The following is a 25,245-nucleotide window of genomic DNA, read 5'->3' on the forward strand; positions in this document are numbered from 1 at the left end:
AGCCTCTTCACCAACTCTACCATTTCATCACACTGCCTGACCACTGCAGCTGGGTGCCTCATGCACAGTTCACCCTGCTCCTCTCTCGCGACACTGCGCTTCGTTCCCCCACTTCCATTTTCAGGGCTTCCTACCACTGAACTGCCATTGTGGCTAGGCCCGCCTGTGCCCCAGAGGCCCCTCTCCTCTTTGCACTATGTACAGCTGTTTGCCTCGTAGCTGTGCGGACCTAAGGCTCACCTGAACAGACGCTTACAGTGCCATCAGCATTTTGAGAACAAGCCAAAACCAACAAATAAATCAAGGAACCCAGCCTCCCTCAAAGCCACATCACCTCCTGTAATTTAGCCTCATCAGATGCCATTACTTCACAATTAAATAAGTGCTACAATGCCAATAATGTACACACGAGAAAATCACAAAAAGGTTACCGCTAAGACTCCCTGCCACCAGTCACCTGTATCTAAAATGGTGGCAGGTACCCTAAAAAACACTCACATATAGCCCTTGGGCTACAAGAGGGTCTATTGTAGCCCACAACAGGATGGCAGCCGCTGGACAGCACCAACCCTCTCAATATCCCCATGGGCAGACCTCCCTGTGGTTGACTGCCCCCCAAACCTCGATTAACCACTTGCAAAATTTTAGTCACTTTGAATTCTGAGGCCTGATGGATGCACATAGATAGATCTCTACAAAGGATGCCTTAAAGCACTAAGCTGTCCTATCAGCAGACAAACTTCCCTATCTAGAGACATAATGCTTCTTTTTGTGATAACATCCTAAACAACATGAAGAACGAATTAAGAACAATTTCAACAATAACATTTGATTATAGAGTCAATTAATTTTCACTTACCATGACCAAGGTGGCCATGAATCACCACACCAGTTTAATAAAGTTCAAAACATTTATCATCCTAGATTAACATAGCTAAAGTCACGTAAATCATATGAAGAACAAGTGATATAAATACAGAAACAACACAGGCTGACCGAAACGTCTGAAAAACCTCAATCTAGCTAGAACATTTACCATCAAACATTCAAGAACAACAACACTAAATAACAACAAGAGAATATGAAAATAAAAACAGAATACATTTAGTTAGTGCAGATGAATTGTTAACAATCCAAATTAATTTGACCACATTTTGAATATGACATCCTTAACTATAACACTAATGAGGAACCAGGAAAGATTAGACCCCCACCCAGGGTCTCCTTCCCAGCGGTGGAGGGACACCCTTGTCCTCAGGGACAGTTTAGCAGAGAGTTCACAAATCAGACGGAGTCACCAACTGGAGGAATAAAGAGAAGTTTATTACATGGATTATAGCTCGAGCTAATACAGAGTCCCAGGACAGTCAAGTGGCTATCCTACGGAGGCTGCCCCTTCACTCTGGGGCACCCAACCTTATATACACACAAAACTGCTTAGTCAGAGGACAACTCCACCCCTAGCGTATTCAAGGTCCTCTGCGGCCTTCAGAATATTTCAGGGATACACGTGTGGTGGGAGAAGGTACAGATGCAGCTGGCAGGAGGTGGCAACGACCTGTACAAACCTGTTCTGGCAGTTACTGATTAAGCACGACAATTCTCTGAACTGTAATTGGAAAAAGGAATATGGCAGCGATAAGCAGATTGCAGCCCAAGGCTGCGAGCACAAGGTCAATCATCAAAGTTCAAGAGGTTTGTCGAGCACATGGCAACATAATAAAGATAAACAGATGCCTAGCAGCTATGGTGTATGATTAACGTTATGTACATTTTCTCACTAATTAGAAGTGTATGTTGGGACTTACATGCAAAAAGAAAAAACATCTAGCTAGGGTGCTAGCCAAAAACTGCTGTTGGATTTCTAAAAGATAGAAAAACACAAAAACCTGCAAAAAGGCAAATGCACATCTGGTCATACCTCTCCTTCATGGATCGGATCAGCAAGCAGCAAAGTCTTCACCAGCAGAGTATCTTCGGTCTTCACTCGAACAGGACATGAACAGGGGCACAGTTCAGTAATGTTTGGCCTTATTGTATCTGATCTGTCAATGGCAGAAAGCTAAGGATACAACACATCATTTCACTAACAGAATAAAAAGAAATCTGAGCTTACATCATCTACGCTTTGTTATATTAAAACCCTAGAAAGCAACTAGCTAGGATGCCATTGGACAGACTATGGGGTGGTTTAGGTCATAGCCAGTAAAATTTACTCCAGGTTTCAGAAGTATCTTTCTTCATTTTCTGCATTCATGATTGGTCCATCTTATCTCGCTCCCAGTCACCAGTTTCACAGTAGAATACAATTGTTGCAGGGTATACATGAGCACTGAAGACTATTGTTCACAGTACACATTATCTCATCTTCAGGAAGGCCTTCAACTAGCAAAAGAACATATCTTTTCCACAATATGCAAGATATTGAATAACTATCTTTCTAAACACATTTGAGATGTTTTCTGAAAGGTCAGCAAACAAGTGAACGATAAACACTAAGGGGCAGATTTATTGGAAAGTGGAGCAACGTGGTGCTGCGCCAAAATTGGCAGCGCTGCGCTGCGTCACTTTAGAAATGCAGGGATGCGCCGTATTTAACTGAATACGGCGGACTCCTGCGTTTCCCCCTGCGCTGGCACTAAATTCAGCTGCCAGAGCCAACGCAGGCATCCTTGCACCATTGTGCAAGGATGTCTGTGTTGAGGGGTGTGATTGTTTATGTGTGGGAAGGTGTCCCTTCCTGCACATAAACAATAATTTCTGGCATTTTGCTTTTTCTATGCGTGCAGCAGAATGCAGCACGCATAGAAAAAGCAAAAAACGAGGAGAAATAAAAGTATTCCTCCTCGTTGTACCCTGCTAACGCCACTCCTGGGGGTGGCGTTAGATTTTGGCGCTGCCTCAGGTTTACTTGATTTCATAAATCTGAGGCAGCGTCAAAATGCAATGGGTGTTGCTGCGGCACGCCCACAGCAACACCCATTGCAGGCCCCTCCCACACACAGTGCTGTGTGGGAAGGGGCCGTATTTACAGGGTGGCGTTAAGCCACAAAAAGTGGCTTAACGCCACCTTGTAAATACGGCGCTGTGCTTAGCGCCACAGGAGCGTCACAAAAAGTGACGCTCCTGAGTTTCTAGAAACTGCTGACACATGCATAGGCCTTTAGAAAATGATAAACGTAGAAATTTACGTGGCTTACATAAACATTTAATAAAACATTTAATTCACATTTAAACCTAATAATCATTTAATTCAACTGCTTTAGTGTTCATATTAATGAAAAACAAAAAAACTCTACAATAGAAATTATTATTTTCTATTAACACGTATTGTTTATGGTGTCCGCCACCTTCACCAATTTACAGACATATTATTTTTTAATAATATTATTTCAAAAAAATACCTTAAAATATATGCTTTACTAATTTGTCATTTTATATTTAAATGTTTTTATTATTTAACTTGCTGTCTAACACGTTCACTTGCAAATTGATGTTCCTACATGTTCCCTTCTATATAGATCTGCAACAGTAATTCTTTGTTGGGAGTTCTCATATCTTTCTTTTTTTTATTGTAGAATGGAGAAAAGGACGCTACACTAATGGTAACAAAAACAACATTTGTATCTCAAACTCTGCGTGTCATTGCATTGATACTGCTTCTTCCATGGTTTAACTCCTACCTATTTCCCTTATTTGCTCTAGGGTTAGCACTGTCCTGATTCCACAACACAAAAAACAGTGATTGCACCGTTTTAAATCGCAAAATAGATAACAGCTAACAAGGTTCGGAAGAGCAAACAACTCGGAAGCCTCATAGGCTTTATGAAAGTAAATTTTTTGTCATATCTAGCAAAATAACAATTTATGTCAAGCCAGTGACGTTTCAAAAGTTAATGGCAGCATGGATTACTGGCATGACATTAAAAATAGATGATTTAAACCCTGGGCTAGAGTATCAAGTTGTAAAATTAATCACTCCTCTGGCTGAATGAGCTCCAAAGATGCTAAAGTATACCACTTAACCAGAAAGCTAGGATGGGATTAGAGACAACCCGAAAGAGTCTCCTGAAAGAAATGGGCACCTTTTTGGCTTTAGGTGGTTTGATACCTTACATTTTAACCATGATCTGTAAGAATGTGTAAGAGACACCCCTCCTAATTCATTTATTACAACCAAATTCGCATACATATAATTGTATTAAACACACTGAAGCAATCTATATTGATACATGTGTAAATTAGATATCAACTGTTAAAGGACCTCAAGGATTATCTGAACAACGTTAACACTAGTTGGTATTGAATGTATTAAATCAATCTATTTGGTACACATGAAAGATCGATATGATTTGTAAATACAGCTAACACAAGTTTCACAACCACTGTCTCTTTTTCAAGGCTGACCTGTTGGTATAAAAATAGTAAGATATGTCCTTCACGCCATTGTGACTCTATTCAGTTTGTTATTCTATACTTACCTTCTGCTGACTAATGATGATGGCAATGGTAATTAGTATCAATTGTATGTTTGTGGCTGCTTCTTACACATTCTTGCAACTACCACGTTAGAGAGCACTAAAAGCGCTGAACAGTGCTCTAATTTGCCCCTACTTTTTTAACCTTACATTATAACTTTATAAATCTGAAGGCATTGCAACACACACAGCTTGGGCTATCTATAAACAGAGATAAAACACAGAAGATGAGAAGACAGAAAAGTTTAATAGAGTAAAACAGCACTTCATATATCACACCAAAGGAAATAATGCAACCTTTGTTGATCAGCTGCTCGAAGTCCTCATCAAAAACGAGATCAATTTAATTAAAAATATATTTCTAGAAGACTTCAGTCTCCACTGGGGGAATTAGAATGACATACTACCATCCATCCTTTCCTCTTACCTAGACAACAATATCCTCCAATAATTCTACTATGAACAAACTTACTAAAAGTGAGCCACCCTTGATCTCATAATAGCAAAATAAGAGTAAGGTAACACTTCACAGTCATCCCAACTGGAATGATAGCTCATTTGATCATATTCTCAATGTTTTTGACTAAATCAGCAAATAAAAGGGCAACCTAAAAGACCAAGGACCAGATATATGCTGGCCTCGCGCCATTCCAATGCCACATTAGCATCATTTTTTTACGCTAATGTGGCATTGGAAGGGGAAAAACGCTGCACCATATTTACAAAGTGGTGCAAAGCTTGCATTATGCCACTTTGTAACCCCTTGTGCCACATTATGCATGCACCAGGCATAATGTATGCAAAAAGGGCGTTCAATCACTAGGGGGGCCATAAAAATGGTGCAAAGGAATCTATAAGATTCCTTTGCACCATTTTTACCTTTGCACCATTTTTATCAGCATTTTTTAACGCCTGCTAAGTGCAGCCGTTAAAAGGAGGCTCCCATTGATTACAATGGTCCTCTGGGTGCTTTGCAGGATTAGTGTCATCATTTTTTATGTTAATCCTACAAAGTGCCGGACTAGTGTAAAAAATGATGACGTCAGTCATCCTAACTACCACCAGGGGGTGCCATATTTTAAATATGGCGCTACCATGGTGGCATTAGGAGGCACTAAGTGGTGCAGAAAAAGTGACGCTGCACTAGATGCAGTGCCACTTTTTATAAATCCGCCCCCAAATGTCTGGTTTTGAGACATGGGATACTTAAGAGCCATCACAAGAACGAGAAAAAAATTGAATTTCACATCTACCACAGCTTCTCTTCAGAAACACCGAACCACACGGTGGCAAAATCCATCAAATATAGCTTGCTAAAAGTCACCCACAAAAAATATTTGACATCATTACAAATACTTCAAGACCAACTGCCACCTAAGTCACGCTCACCTTCAAAGCTAAGTGCATAGAGTTCTTCACCTTCTTTTCAGATAAAGACAAAGTTGTCTTTCAGACCGTCATCAAACAATCTTAACCAAAAAAAGCTTCCCAGAAAATCACTAAATGATTGGAACAACTTCATAGTAATCAATCTATCTAGCCTAATAGACATAATTTCCAAAACAAATCATCGTTTCACCACTGGAATACCATTCCGACATCACTTCTAAAAGAAATTTAAAGGTATCTAGCTCCCATAGAGCTGAGTATCATAAATGTGTCACTGGCACAAGGAATTATCCCAGATTCTCTAAACGTGGGCCAGGTTACACCAATCCTAAAGGACCAAGGAACGGATCCCGAACACCCAAACAACTTCTGCCTAGTAGCTAATCTCCCCTTCCTAGCAAAAATACTTCAAAGTTGTGTCAAATAGCAGCTCAGCTCCTTTAGAAAATAAAGCAATCTTTTCAACAACATCCTGTCCAGTTTCAGAGCACACCACATCACATAAATGGCCATCCTACAAATTATCTGTGAAATCCTGCTGATGCTGAACGAAGGTGATTTCATGTCTGCTCATTGTCCTAGAGATGTCTTCAGCCTTTGGCACAGTGAATCACAACCCCCTGGTGAAGATCTTAGAAGTAAAGAAGGGTGTAGGTGGTATCATCCTACAATGGTTCACAATATTCCTGGAAAACTCAAGGCAACTAAATAAGTTGCATAGCATTTTCTCTGCTCCAAAAGACCTGTATAAAGATGTCCCCCAAGGCTCAATCTTATCACCCACCTTAGTCATATCCATACACTTAATAAATCAGCGTTAACTACCATTTCTAAGCAAATGACATGTAACTGTTTAAAAATATTGTCGCCGAAGGATCTAAAGAATCTCTTCAAATCCTTAACCAAATACATTTCTGGACCACAGCTCTCCATCTGAAAATTATCCAAATAAAAAGGAATTCCTTCTAATCACATCCTCCAATAGTACCATCCCAATGGAAGCTTGACTGAAGGAAAAATCTTTTCTTAACACCTCAGCAATCACTGTTGACTCTAAGAAATCTATTAGCTTTATCCTGGATAAACACCTCAACCTAAATTCACATATCAATAACACTGTGAAAGAAGCTCATTTACATCTCAGACTTCTGAGAGGCATAAAACAACTCACCCACAAGGCAAAGTTCAAGGGGTGATCCAGGCACTAGAACTCTCTAAAATGGACTTCCACCAGAATTCACAAAATACATCTTGCTCCAATCAAAGCAATGCTTCATGCAGCAGCTAGTCATGTCTCAGGATCCGGGTTAAAAGAATGTATATCTCCAAGCCTGATTTCACTAAACCAGCTTTTGTCTATGGCGAGAAGCATCTTTAAACTTGCTTTTATCACACATAGGGCAGTCCATGGTAGCACTCCAAAATTGCTTCCAGGAAAGCTGTAAATCTCAGGGGGTCAGAAACGCCTATGAAGCTCAGAGTCACTCCTCATTGTAATTCCAAAACTGAAAAAAATCCAGATAGATCAAACTGTTCTTTTCAGGAAATGTCCCCAAGATTTGGCATACAGTCCCACCACAGATAACAATAATTACGTGCTACTAAAAAGAAACTGAAAATCCCATTGTTTGAAGGACATCTCTGCCTTGGTTAAGCATAATGTTAAGTTGGCCCTATCGAGGCACAACTAAACAACATGAAAGACAGACCCCTACTCTCTGGTCTGCTCTCAACACCTGAAACTACCATGTCTATCCCCACATCCTGCATTCAATTCCTAATCTGCAATTATCCTCCCTGATTGTCAAACCTAGGGGCAGATTTATGGAAAGTGGCACTGCACCGAGAGCAGTGCCACTTTCCCTGCGCCCCTTAGCACCCCCTACCTCCATCATGTGTGCACCGTATTTAAAATACGGTGCACCATGGCGCAGGGTAAGGGGCAATAGCATCATTTCACATGATGCTATTGATGTACTCTGCAGGAATAGCGCCAAACTATTGGCGCTACTCCTGCAGAGTACATAGGGCTCCATTCTAAAGAATGAAAACCCCCTTTTAAAGCCTGCTCTTAAGCAGGAGTTCAAAGTGCCATAAAAAATGGCACAAGGAAATCTCATAGATTTCCGTACACCATTTTTACGGCTCCCCTAACGGGGGAATGCCCCCTTTGCATACATTATGCCTGGCGCAGGCATTATGTAGCACAAAGGGTTACAGGGAGGCGCAATGCATGCATTGCACCACCCTGTAAATACGGCACAGAGATTTCAGCCTTGTTGTGCCACATTAACATCATAAATAATGACGTTAATGTGGCGCAAGGTGGCGCAAGGTGGCACTAAGGGACTATAAATATCCCCCCCCCCCCTAGTTTATAAGCCCTATGAGTACAGATTGACTGCTATATTTTTATTCTCTTTTCTTAAATGCTTTTTGCTTTTGCTTTTTGGTTCTCTCCTTTTAAAGTGCTCTTATACACTGTGGGTTTGGTATGCACTACAGAAACTGTAAAATGAAGAAAAAAAAATGTTGAATTTGCCTGCAAGCAGCTCAAAGGATAAATCCGGATTATGGGAGCAGAAGCCAAAGAGGTTTAAAATGTGGTTCAAATCCCAGAGAAAAGAGTAGTACGTTGATAGGTCTCAGAAGGTGAAGGCAGCCCATTAACCTACGAACACAAGCGTTTTACCCAAGATGCAGCCCATTGATAAATTGATGACAAGCTGTAAAAGTCAAACAGGACAAAGTAACTGGCCAAGAGTTCAGTCCTTTGCTTTAAATAGAAAATAATAAAATATATACTATTTCCATGATAGAGGAGCTAGTGGCAGGCAGATGCAGCAGTGGTGACATTCTTGTCTGTTTACAGATTCACATGAGGTATTCCTCCTTGGGACCATCAAGCAGAAGTGGCCTCTCTCAGGAGTTATACTTTTGAGGCTCACCATCTAGGCTAGGAAGGGTCTAAGTTGTGTAACTAGAAGACTCTAGTAGTCTTCACAGCTTAAAGAGAGGCATCCACGGCAGGGTGCTAGGAATTTGAGCAGGGATTTAGTCAGACTCTGCTTGACAGAATCAAAGGTGGGCTGGCTCAGTTGCCATTAGTTTTCAGCAGAATGTGGAACTGGGTCTAGTAGTAAAGTTCTCTGGATTATATTCAAAAGCTTGATAAGCAATAAAGGAGAATGGTAGGGCAGTTCTGGTGGTGGGCCACTCTGCAAACTGGAGGAATTGAATCTGTCATATGCCTCCAGAGAAGAGTGCAGATGGTGATTCATTTGCTGTTTTTCTGTACATGAGTAGATATACTTTCAACAGGAAGAGGGCTATGAGAAGAATTACACATGGTGGTGGGGTTCCCTGTAACATTTTGGGTGAAGTATAATGAGAAAACATTTTGTTTGTACATGTTAACTCAGTTTAGCCATTCTTAGAGAGTTTGGGACAAGATACGGGATGATTATGTGTAAAGGGTGATGCTGAGTCTAACCCAGGACTTCCTTATAGAGTTAGTAGTAGGACAGTGCTATCAATGATACCCTTTCAGGGGATGCTGCCCCAGGGGGAAGAGTGGGAATTTTGCAAGGTACTTTGGTAGTTTCCCAAGTATACAACATTCTGAATATAGGAGATTTATATTTGTAGGTAGACAGGCTAAATGCCAAATATATATCCCTTCAACAACATGCTTCAATCAAGCAATGAATGGTCTAAAACACTCATGTGGGTATAGGCCTGTCTTATGGCCACATAGAACTTTGAAAATTCTAACCCAGTAGTCCAATCCCAGTTTTCATCCGATCACCCCTTTGTCTCCACCAACTTGTCATATCTAGCCTACAAAATGCCTCCTTTATACAAAACCCATCACTATCCACATCAGATACTTCAAAAACATAACCACATTGAGTCAACATACAGTGCTGCCAAAATAAACACCTCTGAATCATCTGACCCAGAAGCACTGCTCGGCATTCTCCACCATAACATCACACATGCCCTAGATGTTCTAGTCTCGCCTTTCTCAGGTTGGTGAATCTCAAATCCACAAACAAGTGGAACTTGCTGAGTTGAAACATGCCAACATAAACCTGGAAATGCAATGGCTCAAGACACATACTGGTGAGAATTAAATCTGCTAAAAGAGACACAGCAGAGACAACCACAAATCTATTAGGGCAGTCAAAATGGCATACGTTGCAGACCACATACAAGATGCTCCAAATCTATCAGGAACTGGCCAACCGTGATGCCCTAAACAGTGACCATTCCATATTGCTATCAATTTGTGAAGACCTTCTCAGATTCTTGGAGCCCAATATTTCCAAAATCAATAATTACAGCGTCAAATCTTAGGATCTGCAATCTTACCATGCTGTATTGCCTTTCCACCTACAGTCATCTTTCTCTTCCTTCACACTGACAGATAATACAGAGGTATTAAACCTACAAAACACCATAAGGAGGAAAGAGAGGAAGAAAATCATCGTCAGCCTCCCATACTATTATCACACACAAAAGAGATCTCTTTTGTATGTGAGGTATTAAACCTGGCTGCAAAAAGAAAAGTATTTAGATCCCCTAGGCTGCATTGTGTGACCAAATGCTTTACACAATTGTCTTAATTCTTGCAGTAGGCACTAATAATTAGATCAATGCCTTTTTTCCATTTTGCACAGTTACAGGACCTCTAAAATATGCCATCTATGCCCCCTTCTGAAAAATTTCTATGTACCCGTAAAGTTCTTGCCCTTTACTGGCATATCTCCAACATATTTTTCCTAAGCAAATTTATGATGAGGAGGGTGACAGGACAACTTCAAGAGTACCTTGGACTCAACAACCTCCTCCATGAACAATAGTCTGGATTCCACCTTTCAATGGGCAACGAAAATACCATGGACACTATGAAGGAAGAGCTTCTCTTCCACGACAAGTAGATTGAAACCACCCTGGTACTCCTTGATCTCTCTGCTGCCTATGATAATGTGGATCACACAATCCTGCTGGAAAGGCTTGAACATTAGGCAGGACTCTCCAAACTTTCTGCAATAGGTCCAATCATTTCTCATTCCTCATCAATCACAGCTAATTTGTCAAAGATTGACCTTCTCATTCCTTCTGTTTAATATCTTATTATGCCTCATGGCCTAAGACCCTCAGTGTAGGAAGCTGGCTCTTAATGAGATATATTGTGCAAAGAGTCCAGGGGTTCCCTTACTAGTGGCCCGGGGCTTGCTCTAGCAATCCCAAGTTGCTCTTTCAGCGGGTAGTGTGGTCAAACAGCCATAGGCTTATCAGAGAGGAGTGTTAGACATCTGCAAATACACAGTCAATAAATGAGACATACAACTCGATAAGGAGATCCACGCCAATTTACAAAAATAACAAGTATCTTTATATATATATTTGGGTACCAGAATCAATACAATCAGGTAAGTACGGTTTGCAAGAAAAATACTTGCAGGTTTGAAAAGTCGACAGTGCATTTTTCAGACGTCACAATATTATCCTATGGAGGAAAAACAAGTACAGCGAAGTATGGGACCAATCTCCTGGACTTGAGGAGAGTATTGGGCAAGGACCACTGACACACCAACAGGTCACTGGATGGCACTGGGGCAGCCGGGTGCAGAGGTGTAGTATGGCATTGGTGCCCAATGTTAGTCACTGGGGATCTGTCCGGTTGGAAAGAGGCTGCAGGGTTGAAATGGGAGTCCAGTCAAGTGAACCAACAAGTGGGTTCAAACCTTGAGATGCTTGGGGACATGGGGACACCTCAGGTCCTCTTCTCCATGGGCCAGGGGCGACGGGTGTAGAGGTATCTTGAGGCATCAGGTTTTCTCCACCAGGAGCACTCATGGTTGAGAGGCCTGCAGGCAGAGGTTTTAGGCGGCATCGGTGAGTCCACAGAGTGTAAGTCCAAGGTGGGCTTTGTCTCTGGAGGGCCGGTAACAATGCTGGCACTGTTGGTCCACTTCAACTCAGGCTAGGTGGCATGGGTGCAGTGTTGCTTTCAGGTGTCAGGTTTACAGTGGTCTGGAGTCCTCGCAGTTCTCTTGGGGTGCCTGCAAGATGCAGGGAAGCAGCATCAATTCTCCTTAGGAGTTCCTGGATCTTTGTTGAAGGCATGCAGTCCTCCCAGGCTTTTGGAGACACAACAGCTGCAGGACAAGACAACTTTGGTCCATTCGAGGAGAGCCATAAACAGGCCGGCAGGACTGGGTCCAGGTTGGGGTGCTTCTTCCTCAGTCTTTGCTTTTGTAGCTCTTGAGTGTCCTTCTTCGTAGATCAGCAGCAATCTGGTTTCCTGGTGCCAGGGGCTCCCCTTAATACTGAATTTAGGGTCATTTAGGCCAGTGTAGAGTGGTAGCCAATGGGCTACTTACACTTGAGGTCACTACACCCTCTAAAAGACCACTTCCAGTTGGAAGTGGGCATAACCCTGTCACAGAGTTCCTAATTTTGCCAACACCAAGATGGCAGATTTCTAAATGTTGTGTCCACATCACGCCGCTCACCGTAGGGGTGGGATTGACCTGAGGGTTGAACATACTTTCCTGAATACTAAGGCCCTGGTTTATACTTTTTGATGCTAAACTGGGCTAACGCAGTTTAGTGTAAAAAAGTATACCGCTGGCTAGCGCCATCCCAAGATGCAAGCTGGGTGTCATATTTATGGGATAACGGTAGCCGGCTGTAAGGTCGGCTAGCATCATAAAAAAAGGACGCTAGCCGGGTGGGGGAGGCATAGAAGTAACAGGGGGTTTAGCTTCAATGGATGACCCTAGTATTGGCAGAGGCATAAATAATGCCTTTAACCAGTCTAGCATCATTTTCTGACGTTAAAACCCCATGGACATGACTCCTGTCTAAGTTAAGATAGGAGTTATGCCCACCACCCCAATGGCCATGCCCATTGGGCCCAGTACCATGTATGGAGGCCCAAGTTAGCCACCCCCCTATGACACTACAGAAAAAAAAGTTTTACTTACTTCTACTTAGCTATACTTACCTGGGATGGGGTCCCCCATCCTCTGCTGTCCCTCTGGTGTGGGTGGGGGTGTCCCTGGGGCTAGGGAAGGGCACCTGTGGGCTCTTTCTACGGTCTCTGACCATGGAAAAAGGCCCACAGGTCCCCTAACGTCTGCCCTGACTTAGGAGTTAAATAAAGGCGCTAAGCTTGTGGGCCGCCTCCCTCCCGTGCACCATTTTTGCATGGGAGGATAAATAAGGCACTTGGGCCTTAGATTCATTTTTTGCCCAGGACCGCCTACCTTGCATCTCATTGACGCAAGGTAGTTTTCCACAGGCAAAAATGTCTTTAACTCCAATATTTTGACACTAGACGGGTCTAGTGTCAAAATACAAATATGGAGTTAAGTTTGGGCTGAAAGGGCGTAAAAAAAAAGACTCTATTTCAGCGCAAACAGAGTATAAATACGCCCCTAAATTTCAAGCCTGTCCCCATGCCAAATGGGGTCTGGGGTGGGGGGTCAGCATTCTCCTTTGAGGAAAGACAGATCTGCATACCAAGAGCGGTTGGCTTCTATGAACGCCCCTGCCTTTGAATGCAAATCTGCAGATCATCCTGTTGGATGGGGTGTGTAAACACCTCTCCCAGAGCAGGCTTTGTTCCTGACCGGCCCAAGAGGAAAGACTGTCACCCTTGGGGAATCAGAAGCATGTCTGTTGGTGGCAGGCTGGGTAAAACTAGTCATTCTGCACAGTGGATGCAGGTATTAATAAATTCATCACGGGTATCAGTGAGGGTTTATTAATACAAGATGTTTGATACCAAGCATCCCTATTTTCCGTGAAGATATCATGTAGCTGGGTAACTTGTGTTGACCAGTGTCCAGCACATGTAATTAAAATGCCTTCCCTGTTCACTCGCCATCTCTAAGAATTGACAAAGACATAGCTGGGGCATACCTTGTCTTACAGGTATGCCCTCACATGTAATATAATGCACCCTATCTTAAGGCTGGAAGGCCTGCTGTAGGGGTGACTTACATATATTGCACACAGTGTTAGGAAATAGGGCATGTTGTGTTTTCACTTTTTAGCTGCACAAAGACACGCAGCCTGCAATGGCAGTCTGCATGTGCCAGGTGAGGGGTCCCTGAGGGTGGCATAATACATTCTGCAACCCTTTGGGACCCTCTTTGGTACACATGCCCTAGGTACCAGGGGTACCATTTACTAGGGACTTACAGGGTGGGCCAGAGGTATTGTCGATCGGGGAACAATTGCATGGTTTTATGTGAAGAGATCTAGCACTGGGAACCAGGTTAGCAGGTACCCAGTGCATTTTCAGACAAAATTGCATCAGTTAGCGGACAAAAAGTGGGGGTGACCATATCAAAAGGGGCACTTTCCTATATTAAGCAGTACCCGGAGTTCTTCAGAATATACAGTGATGACACACAAATCCACTCCCTCCAGCTAAGGGTCCCAGAGAAGCCAAATAAAATCACCTCTTTTCAGGACCACTTGTTGCTCTGGTTGAATGAGCTCTCATGAGCTTCCCCATCCTTTGACTAAACCTTGAAACTCACCCTCCTCTCTTTCTAAAATAAAGTAACCCTGTGATTCAGTTTGATGCTGACCTCTCCTTTCCTCCACGTCAGTGCAGTGGCATGGATATGCAGCTCTTCATGATTTGAAAAATCATCCTCTGCTCTAATCTGACCACAGAGGTCAGAGGAAGGAAGCCCTCATGTGACATGCAATACTATATAATATCTCATCTGGCCTCCTCAAAAACGTATTACCAAGCTCCAAACACGTTACAACCAGGAAGCCTGCGTGTGTTTAACCTCCATAAGAAGTACCAGATCAGACCTGCCCTCAAAGCACTCCACTGGCTTCCATTAATTCTAGTATGAGGGGGCAGATGGGTGCAGCGCCACTTTCCTTGTGTCCCTCAGCGCCTCCACCACCAGGTGTACGCCATATCTAAGATACGTCGCACCATGGCGCAGGGTAGGGGGCAATAGCGTAATTTTTATTGAACTCCTGCAGAGCACATAGGGGCCCTTAGTATTCAATGGCATACCCCCTTTTGATGCCTGCTCTGGTTAAAAGTGCTGAAATAAATGACGCAAGGAAATCTCTTAGATTTCTTTGTGCCATTTTTTTAGCCCCCCCCCAACATGGGAATGTCTCCTTTGCATACAGTATGCCTGGCAGAGGCATAATGTAGCGCAAAGGGTTACAAGGCGCCGTAATGCATGCATTGCACCACTTTGTAAATATGGCGTGGGGACATTGGCCATGTAACAAAACATTAGCGTAAAAAAAATGGCGCTAATGTGTCGGTAGATGGTGCTAGGGGCTCTTAAATATGCCCCTCAATTCCATGTCTGGTGCTCCATCCATAAAGTATACAGGGGCATAAGCCTTTTTCAAGCTGCAGAAACTAGCACCTTAATAAATCCCAGCAGAAGACCTTCTCTCAATATCAGATCATCATGGTGGCAATTTACTGGGTGTACAATGCAGTGCTTAATTTGAGGCGGTGGTTTCCTGTGGGGGGGCAAGTACTGGCACATTGTTGGGGACCTGCACTTATTTCTCCACGTCAGACATTTCCACAGACCATCAGAGGGAAAATGAAATGACGGAGGAAGAGAAACACAGAGAATCCGTAACCAGAGGAGAAGCAGAAACCTGTATGAGAGAGATAATGGGGCAGGAGATGCCTGGCAATGAATTAAAGAGGCCTGAGGTGGATTCAGAGCTACGCAGCCTTGCTATAAGCAATCTGGCATTTTCTAGCGCTTTTGACACCAGCACGTATTTTACAAACATAGCACTGGTACAACATTCTAGACTCTGAATTGCCCTCGGGGCAATCCTAAACTCTGAACCCAACTACGTCTAATTCAGAAAACCTTTCAAAACCAAACTGATCAGACTCAGTAAACGCAATTTGGAAGATGCCTTTTGACTGAAGAATTTTGGACATCCTTGTTCCTTTGTCTCACTCTGCCCTCCCCAGCCTTTCATCTGCTGAGTCGTTTTCAGAACTCCTCAAGAGTTCTTAATTAATGGAAAGCAGTACTTTATAAAAGGTCCTAAGAAATAATTAAATACATTTATGTAGGTATTATTTTGCCTCTTCTCCACATGTGGCTTCTTCGGGAGCCCCTGTGAAGATTATGAAAGTTTGTCAAGTGACTGCACAGCTAAAACTATATGAGCCAGATTTAATAGAAAATTATGGTTTGCATGCGCTGCGCCACATCTGGCAGCATCTCGTACTGTCATTTTCAAAATGCAGGGATGCGCCGCATTTATTAGCATACACCCCACCCCTGTGTTTCCCCCTGTGATGGCGCTAAATTTGCTGCTGTGGCCAACGCAGCCACCCTTGCACCATGGCGCAAGGGTGGCTGTGTTGATGGTGCAAGAATGGCTGCACTGCGGGGGAGATTGTTTTTGATCGGGAAGGGACAACTTCCTGCACAAAAACAATCTGAAATGGCGATTTGCTCTTGTGCAGCACACATAGAAAGAGCAAAAAACAAGGAAAAATGAAAGCATTCTATTAAATACAGCGCATCCCTGCGTTGTGAAAATGACGGAACTTGGCGCTGCCAAATGTGGTGCAGCATCGCGCTCAGTCATTTTCTTTTAAATCTGGGCCTTAATATGTATTCAGCCTTTCTTACCTCGCTTGATGTGAAGTAGGGGATTAGGCTGCGGGTGAAGGAAGGGGACAGAGTGCATTTCTATGAACAATGCTAGTAGTAAAGGTTTGAAAACACCCAGGGGCAGATTTACCAAAAATTTGCACTGGCTTTGCATCATGAAAGTAATGGAAACAAGTACAAAATGTATTTTTTATTATTTACTTTCCAGCGCAAAATTTGTTTTGCCCTGGAAAATAATGAAAAGTAACGCAAAGTAGCGTGAGGCGCTGCTTTGCATTACTTTGTGTCAAGGGGCCATTACATGGGCATTCCCATGCAACCACCCACCCTTTTTTATGCAAAATCCTGTGTACCAAAAATGTGAGACAGGGTTTTGTGTGAAAAATTAACGCCTTTTAAAACCAGGCGTTAAAAGAAGAAATGTTGTAATTTCTTCTTTCTTTTCCTACTTTGCATGTGTGCGGCACTGTGCAGCACACATACAAAGTATGAAAAGTTTTAGAAGTTGTCTAGGCCTAGTATTTTGTACAGGAAGGGTACCCTTCCAGTACAAAACCTATGCCAGACCCTGGCACACACCCTTGCACTAAGGCGCAAAGGTGTGTGCGTGGTGCATGGCAGCTGAAATCAGTACCAGCACTAGGGAAAGGGGAGGAGAGAGCCATATCTCTGCAGAGATGGTGATCTCCTGCTCTCTCCTTCTCACTCAACGTGGGGCAGAATATTCTATTTTTCACCCAGACTTAGGGCCCTCATTTACAAAGAAATGGCACAGTGTAGCAAATTTTGCACCGCTCATTGCAACACCCATTGTATGCTCCTTTCACGCAAAGTGATGCATGTAAAGGGGCCGTATTTACAAGGCTGTGTTAAGCTACAAAAAGTGGCTTTACACTGCTTTGCAAATATGGAGCAGGTTATTGCGCCACCGGACCGTCGGAAAAAGTGACGTTCCGTTGGCGCAATGCCCTTTTAAATGAGGCCCTCAGTGTGATGGTGGTACTGCACTGCAGGTAGAAGGAGTCAGTTTCCTTCGGCAGTGCAGTGCCTCTCTATCTAATGAGGAACAACAACTCTAAAAAAGATCTTATGTGCAAACCTATATCTGTTTTGTGATTCACTTTGATGATATCTATGTATGCAGATCTGAAGAGACTTTGGTGGCTTAGGATTTGAAATGTTTATTTCTACTGGGTCCTAAACACATGTTTTAAATATCACACTTACTTTTGCTGGATATTTATTAAGTAATGTATGTCCTAAAAGAGGGCCATGTCTATGGTGTTTGCTGATTTGTAAACAGCTTGTTAATATGAATCTATGTTCTGTTGCCCGGGCTTCTCTCTATCCACCCTTTAGCTAGCGTGATGCTGGACCCTGACACAGCTCATCCTCAGCTCATTGTCTCCGAAGATCAGAAAAGTGTGAGATTTTCAGAAACTCCGCGGAACGTGACTGACAGTCCAAAGAGGTTCTCCAACCACCCATGCGTTCTGGGATCAGAAGGATATCAGTGGCATAATGTTGCTTGGGAGGCTGATATGGGGGATGTAGGCGAGTGGTCAGTGGGAGCTGTTCCCGCATCTGTGGATCCAAAGTGGGACCGCATGATGGACCCAGAAAGGAAATTCTGGGCCATCTACATGGTGGAAAACCCCGATCCCTCCATGACACCCCGGCCCCGACGGATTGGCCTGTTTCTCGATAGCCAGGCAAAACAGTTGCACATTTACAATGCTGAGACTATGGACCGTATCTGGTCTTTCTTTGTCACTGATGAGAAAATATTTCCTTTATTTTGTATTTTTTCTGCAGCAGAAATAAAACTGTGGACCCCCCCAATTGATTGAGGGGGCTATGCAGCATCTTCCCTTACCCCTTTTCTTTTCAGCTGTTAGTATGTGATAAAATTGAGATTTTTGTCTATGCAAATTTGCTTAACTTAGCTGTATTTTTAAACTACCTTTGAGTTCCACTGGGTAGGGCGCAGTCGTGGCTGCTGCATGTGATTTCACACTCGCCTCAGCAGTTCGGTACTCTCAGAGTTCGCTTATAACTGTCCTTTCTCTTCTACTGTATCCAGGGGCTGTGCCTTTAAACTCTGAAGTTGTGCCTACATCCCAATGTCCATATGTACTGAAGGTTCTTACATCAAACCAGTGTCCGTGTTAATAAAATGGCTGCATTTTAAAAGCAAGCACTTCCTTCTAGCAGTGCAGACATACACTTCTGATCCTGTACACACTCTTGTGCCTCGGTCGACATGTTTCTGTCACTGTTCACAAACGTCATCCTTCCCACAGTGCACACATTTGTCATATCTCTTTATTTACTGATCCGTAAACAGAGTAAAATTACATTCTTAAAATACTAAAAACAATCAATTTGCTTTAGAAAGCTTTTGTTTGTTTACGTTGGCAGCGGAGGTGTAGAATCATATGAAAAAGGGTGACTACAGACCAATATTGGTAGCAAAAAATAAAATAAGTGTGGGAAAGCATAGTGCACTATTTCAAGCAACGCTTCCTTTTAAGCTGGGATCTATACATTTAGAATGAGAGTTAATTAGCTGGTTGTGCTTTAATTGTACTGGTTGTTTGATATGCAAATTACCTATGTTACAAAAAGAGGTTATATCGAATCTCTTACTTCTGCTCTCTAAATACTAATTGTTCATATCTTTCCAAATTTCAAATAAACGAAAAGTAATCATTAAAAATAATAATTTGGCATCTATCAGAATGAAGGGACCATGTTGCTTCTGCCAGGCCATCTTTCTTGTGGCTCACATACTATGTAACAGTATTCCATGACTACGACCCTAAGAAGGTTCCCTACTCTCTTCCCTTCTTGGGTTGAGACAGGGCAGGTTTGCTGGTTACCGGATGCGCGTCAGCATCACTCCACTTCTGTGGTTGTGCTGACTGCTGACTAATACTCTCTAAGAACAGGAGAACGCAAACTTAAAACGCAAATATCTTTTTTTTTTTTTAAAGGTGGGGTGTTTGTAAGGAAATGTCTCCTTGGCATGGTTACCCCCTAACTTTTTGCCTTTGCTGATGCTAAGGTTTGATTGAAAATGTGTGCTGGGACCCTGCTAACCAGGCCCCAGCACCAGTGTTCTTTCCCTAAACTGTACCTTTGCTTCCACAACTGGCACAGCCCTGGCACTCACATAAGTCCCTTGTAACTGGTACCCCTGGTACCAAGGGCCCTGATGCCAGGGAAGGTCTCTAAGGGCTGCAGCATGTCTTATGCCACCCTGGGGACCCCTCACTCAGCACATGCACACTGCCTCACTGCTTGTGTGTGCTGGTGGGGAGAAAAAGACTAAGTTAACATGGCACTCCCCTCAGAGTGCCATGCCAACCTCACACTGCCTGTGACATAGGTAAATCACCCCTCTAGCAGGCCTTACAGCTGTAAGGCAGGGTCCTCTATACCACAGGTGAGGGCATATGTGCATGAGCACTATGCCCCTACAGTGTCTAAGCAAAACCTTAAACATTGTAAGTGCAGGGTAGCCATATGAGTATATGGTCTGGGAGTTTGTCAAACACAAACTCCACAGTTCCATAATGGCTACATTGAAATCTGGGAAGTTTGGTATCAAACGTCTCAGCACAATAAATGCACACTGATGCCAGTATGCAATTTATTGTAACATACACCCAGAGGGCATCTTAGAGATGCCCCCTGAATACCAACCCGACTACTAGTGTAGGCTGACGAGTTTCTGCCAGCCTGCCACACACCAGACATGTTGCTGGCCACATGGAGAGAGTGCCTTTGTCACTCTGTGGCCAGGAACAAAGCCTGTACTGGGTGGAGGTGCTTCTCGCCTCCCCCTGCAGGAACTGTAACACCTGGCGGTGAGCCTCAAAGGCTCACCCCTTTTGTTACAGCGCCCTAGGGCATCCCAGCTAGTGGGGATGCCTGCCTCTCCAGCCACTGCCCCCACTTTTTGCGGCAAGGCTGGAGGAGATAATGACAAAAACAAGGAGGAGTCACCCACCAGTCAGGGCAGCCCCTAAGGTGTCCTGAGCCGAGGTGACCCCTGCCTTTAGAAATCCCCCATCTTAGTTTTGGAGGATTCCCCCGAAAGGATTAGGGATGTGCCCCCCCTCCCCACAGGGAGGAGGCACAAAGAGGGTGTAGCCACTCTCCAGGACAGTAGTCATTGGCCACTGCCCTCCCAGACCTAAACACACCCCTAAATTTAGTATTTAGGGGCACCCCAGATCCCAGGAAATCGGATTCCTGCAACCTGAAGAAACAAGAAGGACTGCTGACCTACAAGCCTGCAGAGAAGACGGAAGACGACAACTGCTTTGGCCCCAGCCCTACCGGCCTGTCTCCTGATTGGAAAACCTGCAACCAGCGACGCATCCGGCAGGGACCAGCGACCTCTGAAGCCTCAGACGACTACCCTGGACTAAAGGACCAAGAAACTCCTGTGAGCAGCGGATCTGCTCAACATCAGCAACTTCTTTGCAACAAAGAAGCAACTTTTAAAGAACCCAAGTTTCCCGCTGGAAGCGTGAGACTTCACACTCTGCATTCAACGCCCCCGGCTCGAGATCCAGAGAACAAACACCACAGGGAGGACTCCCCGGTGACTGCGAGCCCATGAGTAGCCCGAGTTGACCCCCCTGATCCCTCACAGCGACACCTGCAGAGAAAATCCAGAGGCTCCCCCTGACCGCGACTGCCTGTAACAAGGGGCCCGACGCCTGGAACCATCACTACACCCGCAGCCCCCAGGACCTGAAGGAACCGAACCTCAGTGCAGGAGTGACCCCCAGACGACTCTCTGCCTAGCCCAGGTGGTGGCTGTCTGAGAAGCCCCCCCTGTGCCTGCCTGCTCCGCTAGAGTGAACCCCGGGTCCCTCCATTGTTTTCTATCTGATACCGACGCCTGCTTTGCACACTGCACCCTGCCAACCCTGTGCCTCTGAGGGTGTGTTTTGTGTGCCTACTTGTGTCCCCCCCCGCAGTGCTCTACAAAACCCCCCTGGTCTGCCCCCCGAGGACGCGGGTACTTACCTGCTGGCAGACTGGAACCGGAGCACCCCTGTTCTCCATAGGCGCCTATGTGTTTTGGGCACCTCTTTGACCTCTGCACCTGACCGGCCCTGAGCTGCTGGTGTGGTAGCTTTGGGGTTGCCTTGAACCGCCAACGGTGGGCTGCCCATGCCCAGGAACTGAGACTTGTAAGTGTCTTACTTACCTCACAAACGAACCTTTACTTACCTCCCCCAGGAACTGTTGATTTTTGCAGTGTCCACTTTTAAAATAGCTTATTGCCATTTTAACAAAGACTCTATATGATATTGCTTTCATTCAAAGTTCCTTACTTACCTGTGTGAAGTACCTTGCATTTTATGTGTTTACTTCAAATCTTGAACCTGTGGTTCTTAAAATAAACTAAGAAAATATATTTTTCTATATAAAAACCTATTGGCCTGGAGTAAGTCTTTGAGTGTGTGTTCCTCATTTACTGCCTGTGTGTGTGCAACAAATGCTTGACACTACCCTCTGATAAGCCTACTGCTCGACCACACTACCACAAAATAGAGCATTGGAATTATCTAATTTTGCCACTATCTTACCTCTAAGGGGAACCCTTGGACTCTGTGCACACTATTTCTTACTTTGAAATAGTATATACAGAGCCAACTTCCTACAGTGTTGGTTTTGCCTCTTTCATGAAATGCTTTCACCCAGCCAAGTCAAGGGTACAAAACAGTGAAAACATCTATTAGGATCAAAAGGCGCGACAAAAAAAAAGAGGCAAGCTTCAATGCTGAAGCTTTAGGACCAAGGGCCAGAGCAGTGCTTTGCTGGCTGGGAAGAGTCTGAGAGGGTCTTACACCCCTACGAACGAGCAGGTTTCCATGGCATTCTTAGGCTCTTTCACAGTGGTGGCAGGCTAATAATAGATAAGAGGTGCTAAGAACGCGAGTTAAGACTCCAAAGTGTAAATCACCAATCACAGCGCTCTTGTACTGTGAATTTGAGGGTACTGCAGCGCCCCGAGGACCCAACAGTGACGCCTCCACTGTTCTTGCAAGGCCCTGTGATTCACTTCCCAGGGCAGGCTACAGTCCGCCTCCCGGTTCCTCAGAGATGCAGTAAGGCCTGTACGAATTGTTGTTTCCTCCCCGGTGCTGCAGAAGTTTCACGGAACCGCTCAGCTTGAGGACAGGGAAAGCGAACAGGTGTGTGTGTCTTCCTACAATGAGATGCCCAGCAAAATCCCAGATTGGTTGATGATTTCGGTGTTGAGGTAGCCTGAGGAAACCATCGCAACCTACACCTAACCACTGGCCTAGATCAGTGTTGTAGTGCAGGTGTGGTGATTGAGTTGGTTATGATGAGGACCTCCCATTTGTGCCATCAACAAACAGAAGTGTTCCCTCCGCCCTGCTGCTACTACGATCACCAAAACACATAGAAGCAGGAGAAGAAAGAAAGGCCCAGGGACCCTTTAGTCACTCATCAGCCACCTGCACTGGCGCGCTGGCCTGAAAGAGCTGAAACTAAACCTGTTGCGACAGTTACTCAAACGCCAAGAGCCCACTGCACAGGAGACAGAGCACACACTTACACACTTACACACTGAGCCCTTTCCATCACCTTACCTCCTTTCTAAGTTGCAATAGGTACCTGGCTAGAGATCCTTGAGAGCCCTGACAGGGCAACTACAGCACCAGCCACACACTCAACAACATAGTTACTTTACAACTTTCCGTATAGCCTCGCCAGCTCGCAGGTAATGACTGGCGTTGGTGGGGTTCTCAACAGTGACAGCGGTTCCCATTGAAATCTCAATCTGTTTTTCACGACTGCCTTTACTTCCTTATCACACCTTTCGAGCTGATTAAATACAGACATGTTATCCTAAAAGCATCCACGCTATGCCAAATCATTTCATTGTTTCACAATTTCCCAAGTTCGTCCTTACAGAGGGAATCACTGGCTTCTTTGTCTACCTTACGATAAGTGTATGCATATGGTTTTGTGCTCTGATGACTATATTTTACAGTAATCAGTGCCAATGAATAGTGTTAATGCTTATGCTGATATTGTTGAAAAGTATTTTGAGTACCAATATTCAGTACAGTGATAATTAACAAGGTGTGGATAGATGCCTGGCACTCTAAGCAATTGTATAGGACAAAATAAATCTCTGAAACTGTAACTGGATTGTCACAGAAGAGAGAATAAAAAACTGAGTGCTAGAAAATTAGTTTTGTTAGATTTGTAACAACGTTTTCAACCACCTTCACTGTACAAATGCAGACGAGGACAATTGCAAAAGTAATAAAATGTATCACAATAATTGGACATGTCAATAAAAGAAAATCTGCAAGGATATGGAGTGTGTCAACTTTATTTTGCCAAATGATACACATTTATTTGAACAACAGAAATATGTTTCTTAGAGTTATATACATTGTTCTTCTTTTGCTGTATTGTATATATTATATGATTATCCCATTAATATGGCATTTCAGAGCACTGATGCGGTCCTGACGTGCATTAGCAGACGTGTTGTATGGTGACCTGAGGGGGGTGCTTATTTGGAAGAGGGTTGAATTGAAGTGTGTCCTTTATGCACAGTAATTTGGTGTTGTGCATGGAATGCACTTGGTATATTGCTGTGACCATGTAGCTGTCCTTATACATGGAGTGGAATTAACTAGAATGAGGGCATGCATATCAGCTTTCATCAAGAAACGGTCTGTTTCTTTGGTGAGATTTGTCCCAAATCATCTGATTTTTGTATTTTCCCTCGAGGTGATTGCTATTTGGGCCCGAGTTAGAATTTTGTGTATTCTGTTGTAATCGCGACGGAGTACCCTGCCCATCAAATCCTCAGCCATCCTCCTAATTTAGATGCAAGTAAACCTTAAGTATTTCACTGACAGAGCCCCTGCTGGCGCAGTTGATGAAATGCTTGCTCTGACGGCAGGACAAAGTAGGGGCTGTCAGAGGAAGGACATTACACTGGCTGCTCTATTTAGGGTGGGCGGCCTAATGCCCTTTTCACTCTCCAGCAATGCCAGAAAAAAAACCAGCAGAGCGGGACAGGAAAAGCCCCAAATGACCCCACACCCTGGGAGAAAACTCCCAGGATGCAGTGGTCATTGGTGTTTTAAAAAAAAAAAAACTCTTGAGAAAATTGACAGGCTGGTCGTCATTGCTGACAGAAAGTCCGTCAAACACTTCTTAAACTGACCGGAAGCCATGGCGGAGGTACCATGACGACGTTTCCTCTCAATATAGACAGATGTCTGTCAGGCAGGTAGGCATCTCTAAATTTGACTGGAGGAGATCCCTTAGGATATCGATGTTAATGTCTTACTACACTACTACACCATCCTGGCAGAGTAAACACCATCTGCCAAACTCTAAATTGGCCACTTTGTCTTTAGTCAGTGTGATTCTGCATCAATTGTTGACAAAGAGCCTGGTGTTTATTACCTTCCTGAATTTTACATGATCTTGGAAGCTTGATGTCTTTGCTGGCAGGGAGTTCCATAATTTTGTTAAATTGTACAAAGACGATTTTACTGATGTATCTCGTCCCCTAGGGAGAGGTGATCATCTCTGGAGGTAGTCTAAAATGGAGCGTTCTCTATATCTGGAACTTATCTTGGATAAATAACTGGTCTTTCCTTGGATGAACCTATGGACGATGTAGAGGG

At 43.9% G+C, this 25,245-nt stretch overlaps 1 protein-coding gene across 2 annotated transcripts in view; it reads left to right on the plus strand.

Annotated features, from left to right (window-relative positions):
* The window catches only part of LOC138304339 (myelin-oligodendrocyte glycoprotein-like), a 153,450-nt gene extending 129,541 nt beyond the window's left edge, over positions 1–23,909 (plus strand). The window contains exons 9-10 of one of the 2 annotated variants that reach the window (XM_069244305.1): positions 3,579–3,605; positions 3,706–4,352. In XM_069244305.1, coding sequence (XP_069100406.1) covers positions 3,579–3,605; positions 3,706–3,722 — 44 coding nt within the window. In that variant the 3' untranslated portion in view covers positions 3,723–4,352. Of the gene's footprint in view, positions 1–3,578; positions 3,606–3,705; positions 4,353–17,890 lie in introns of those variants that run through there. The other variant, XM_069244304.1, reaches the window with a different exon arrangement.
* The last annotated feature ends 1,336 nt before the right edge of the window (positions 23,910–25,245 follow it).

This window comes from Pleurodeles waltl, chromosome 7, assembly GCF_031143425.1.
Source record: "Pleurodeles waltl isolate 20211129_DDA chromosome 7, aPleWal1.hap1.20221129, whole genome shotgun sequence".
Taxonomy (NCBI): Eukaryota; Metazoa; Chordata; class Amphibia; order Caudata; family Salamandridae; genus Pleurodeles; species Pleurodeles waltl.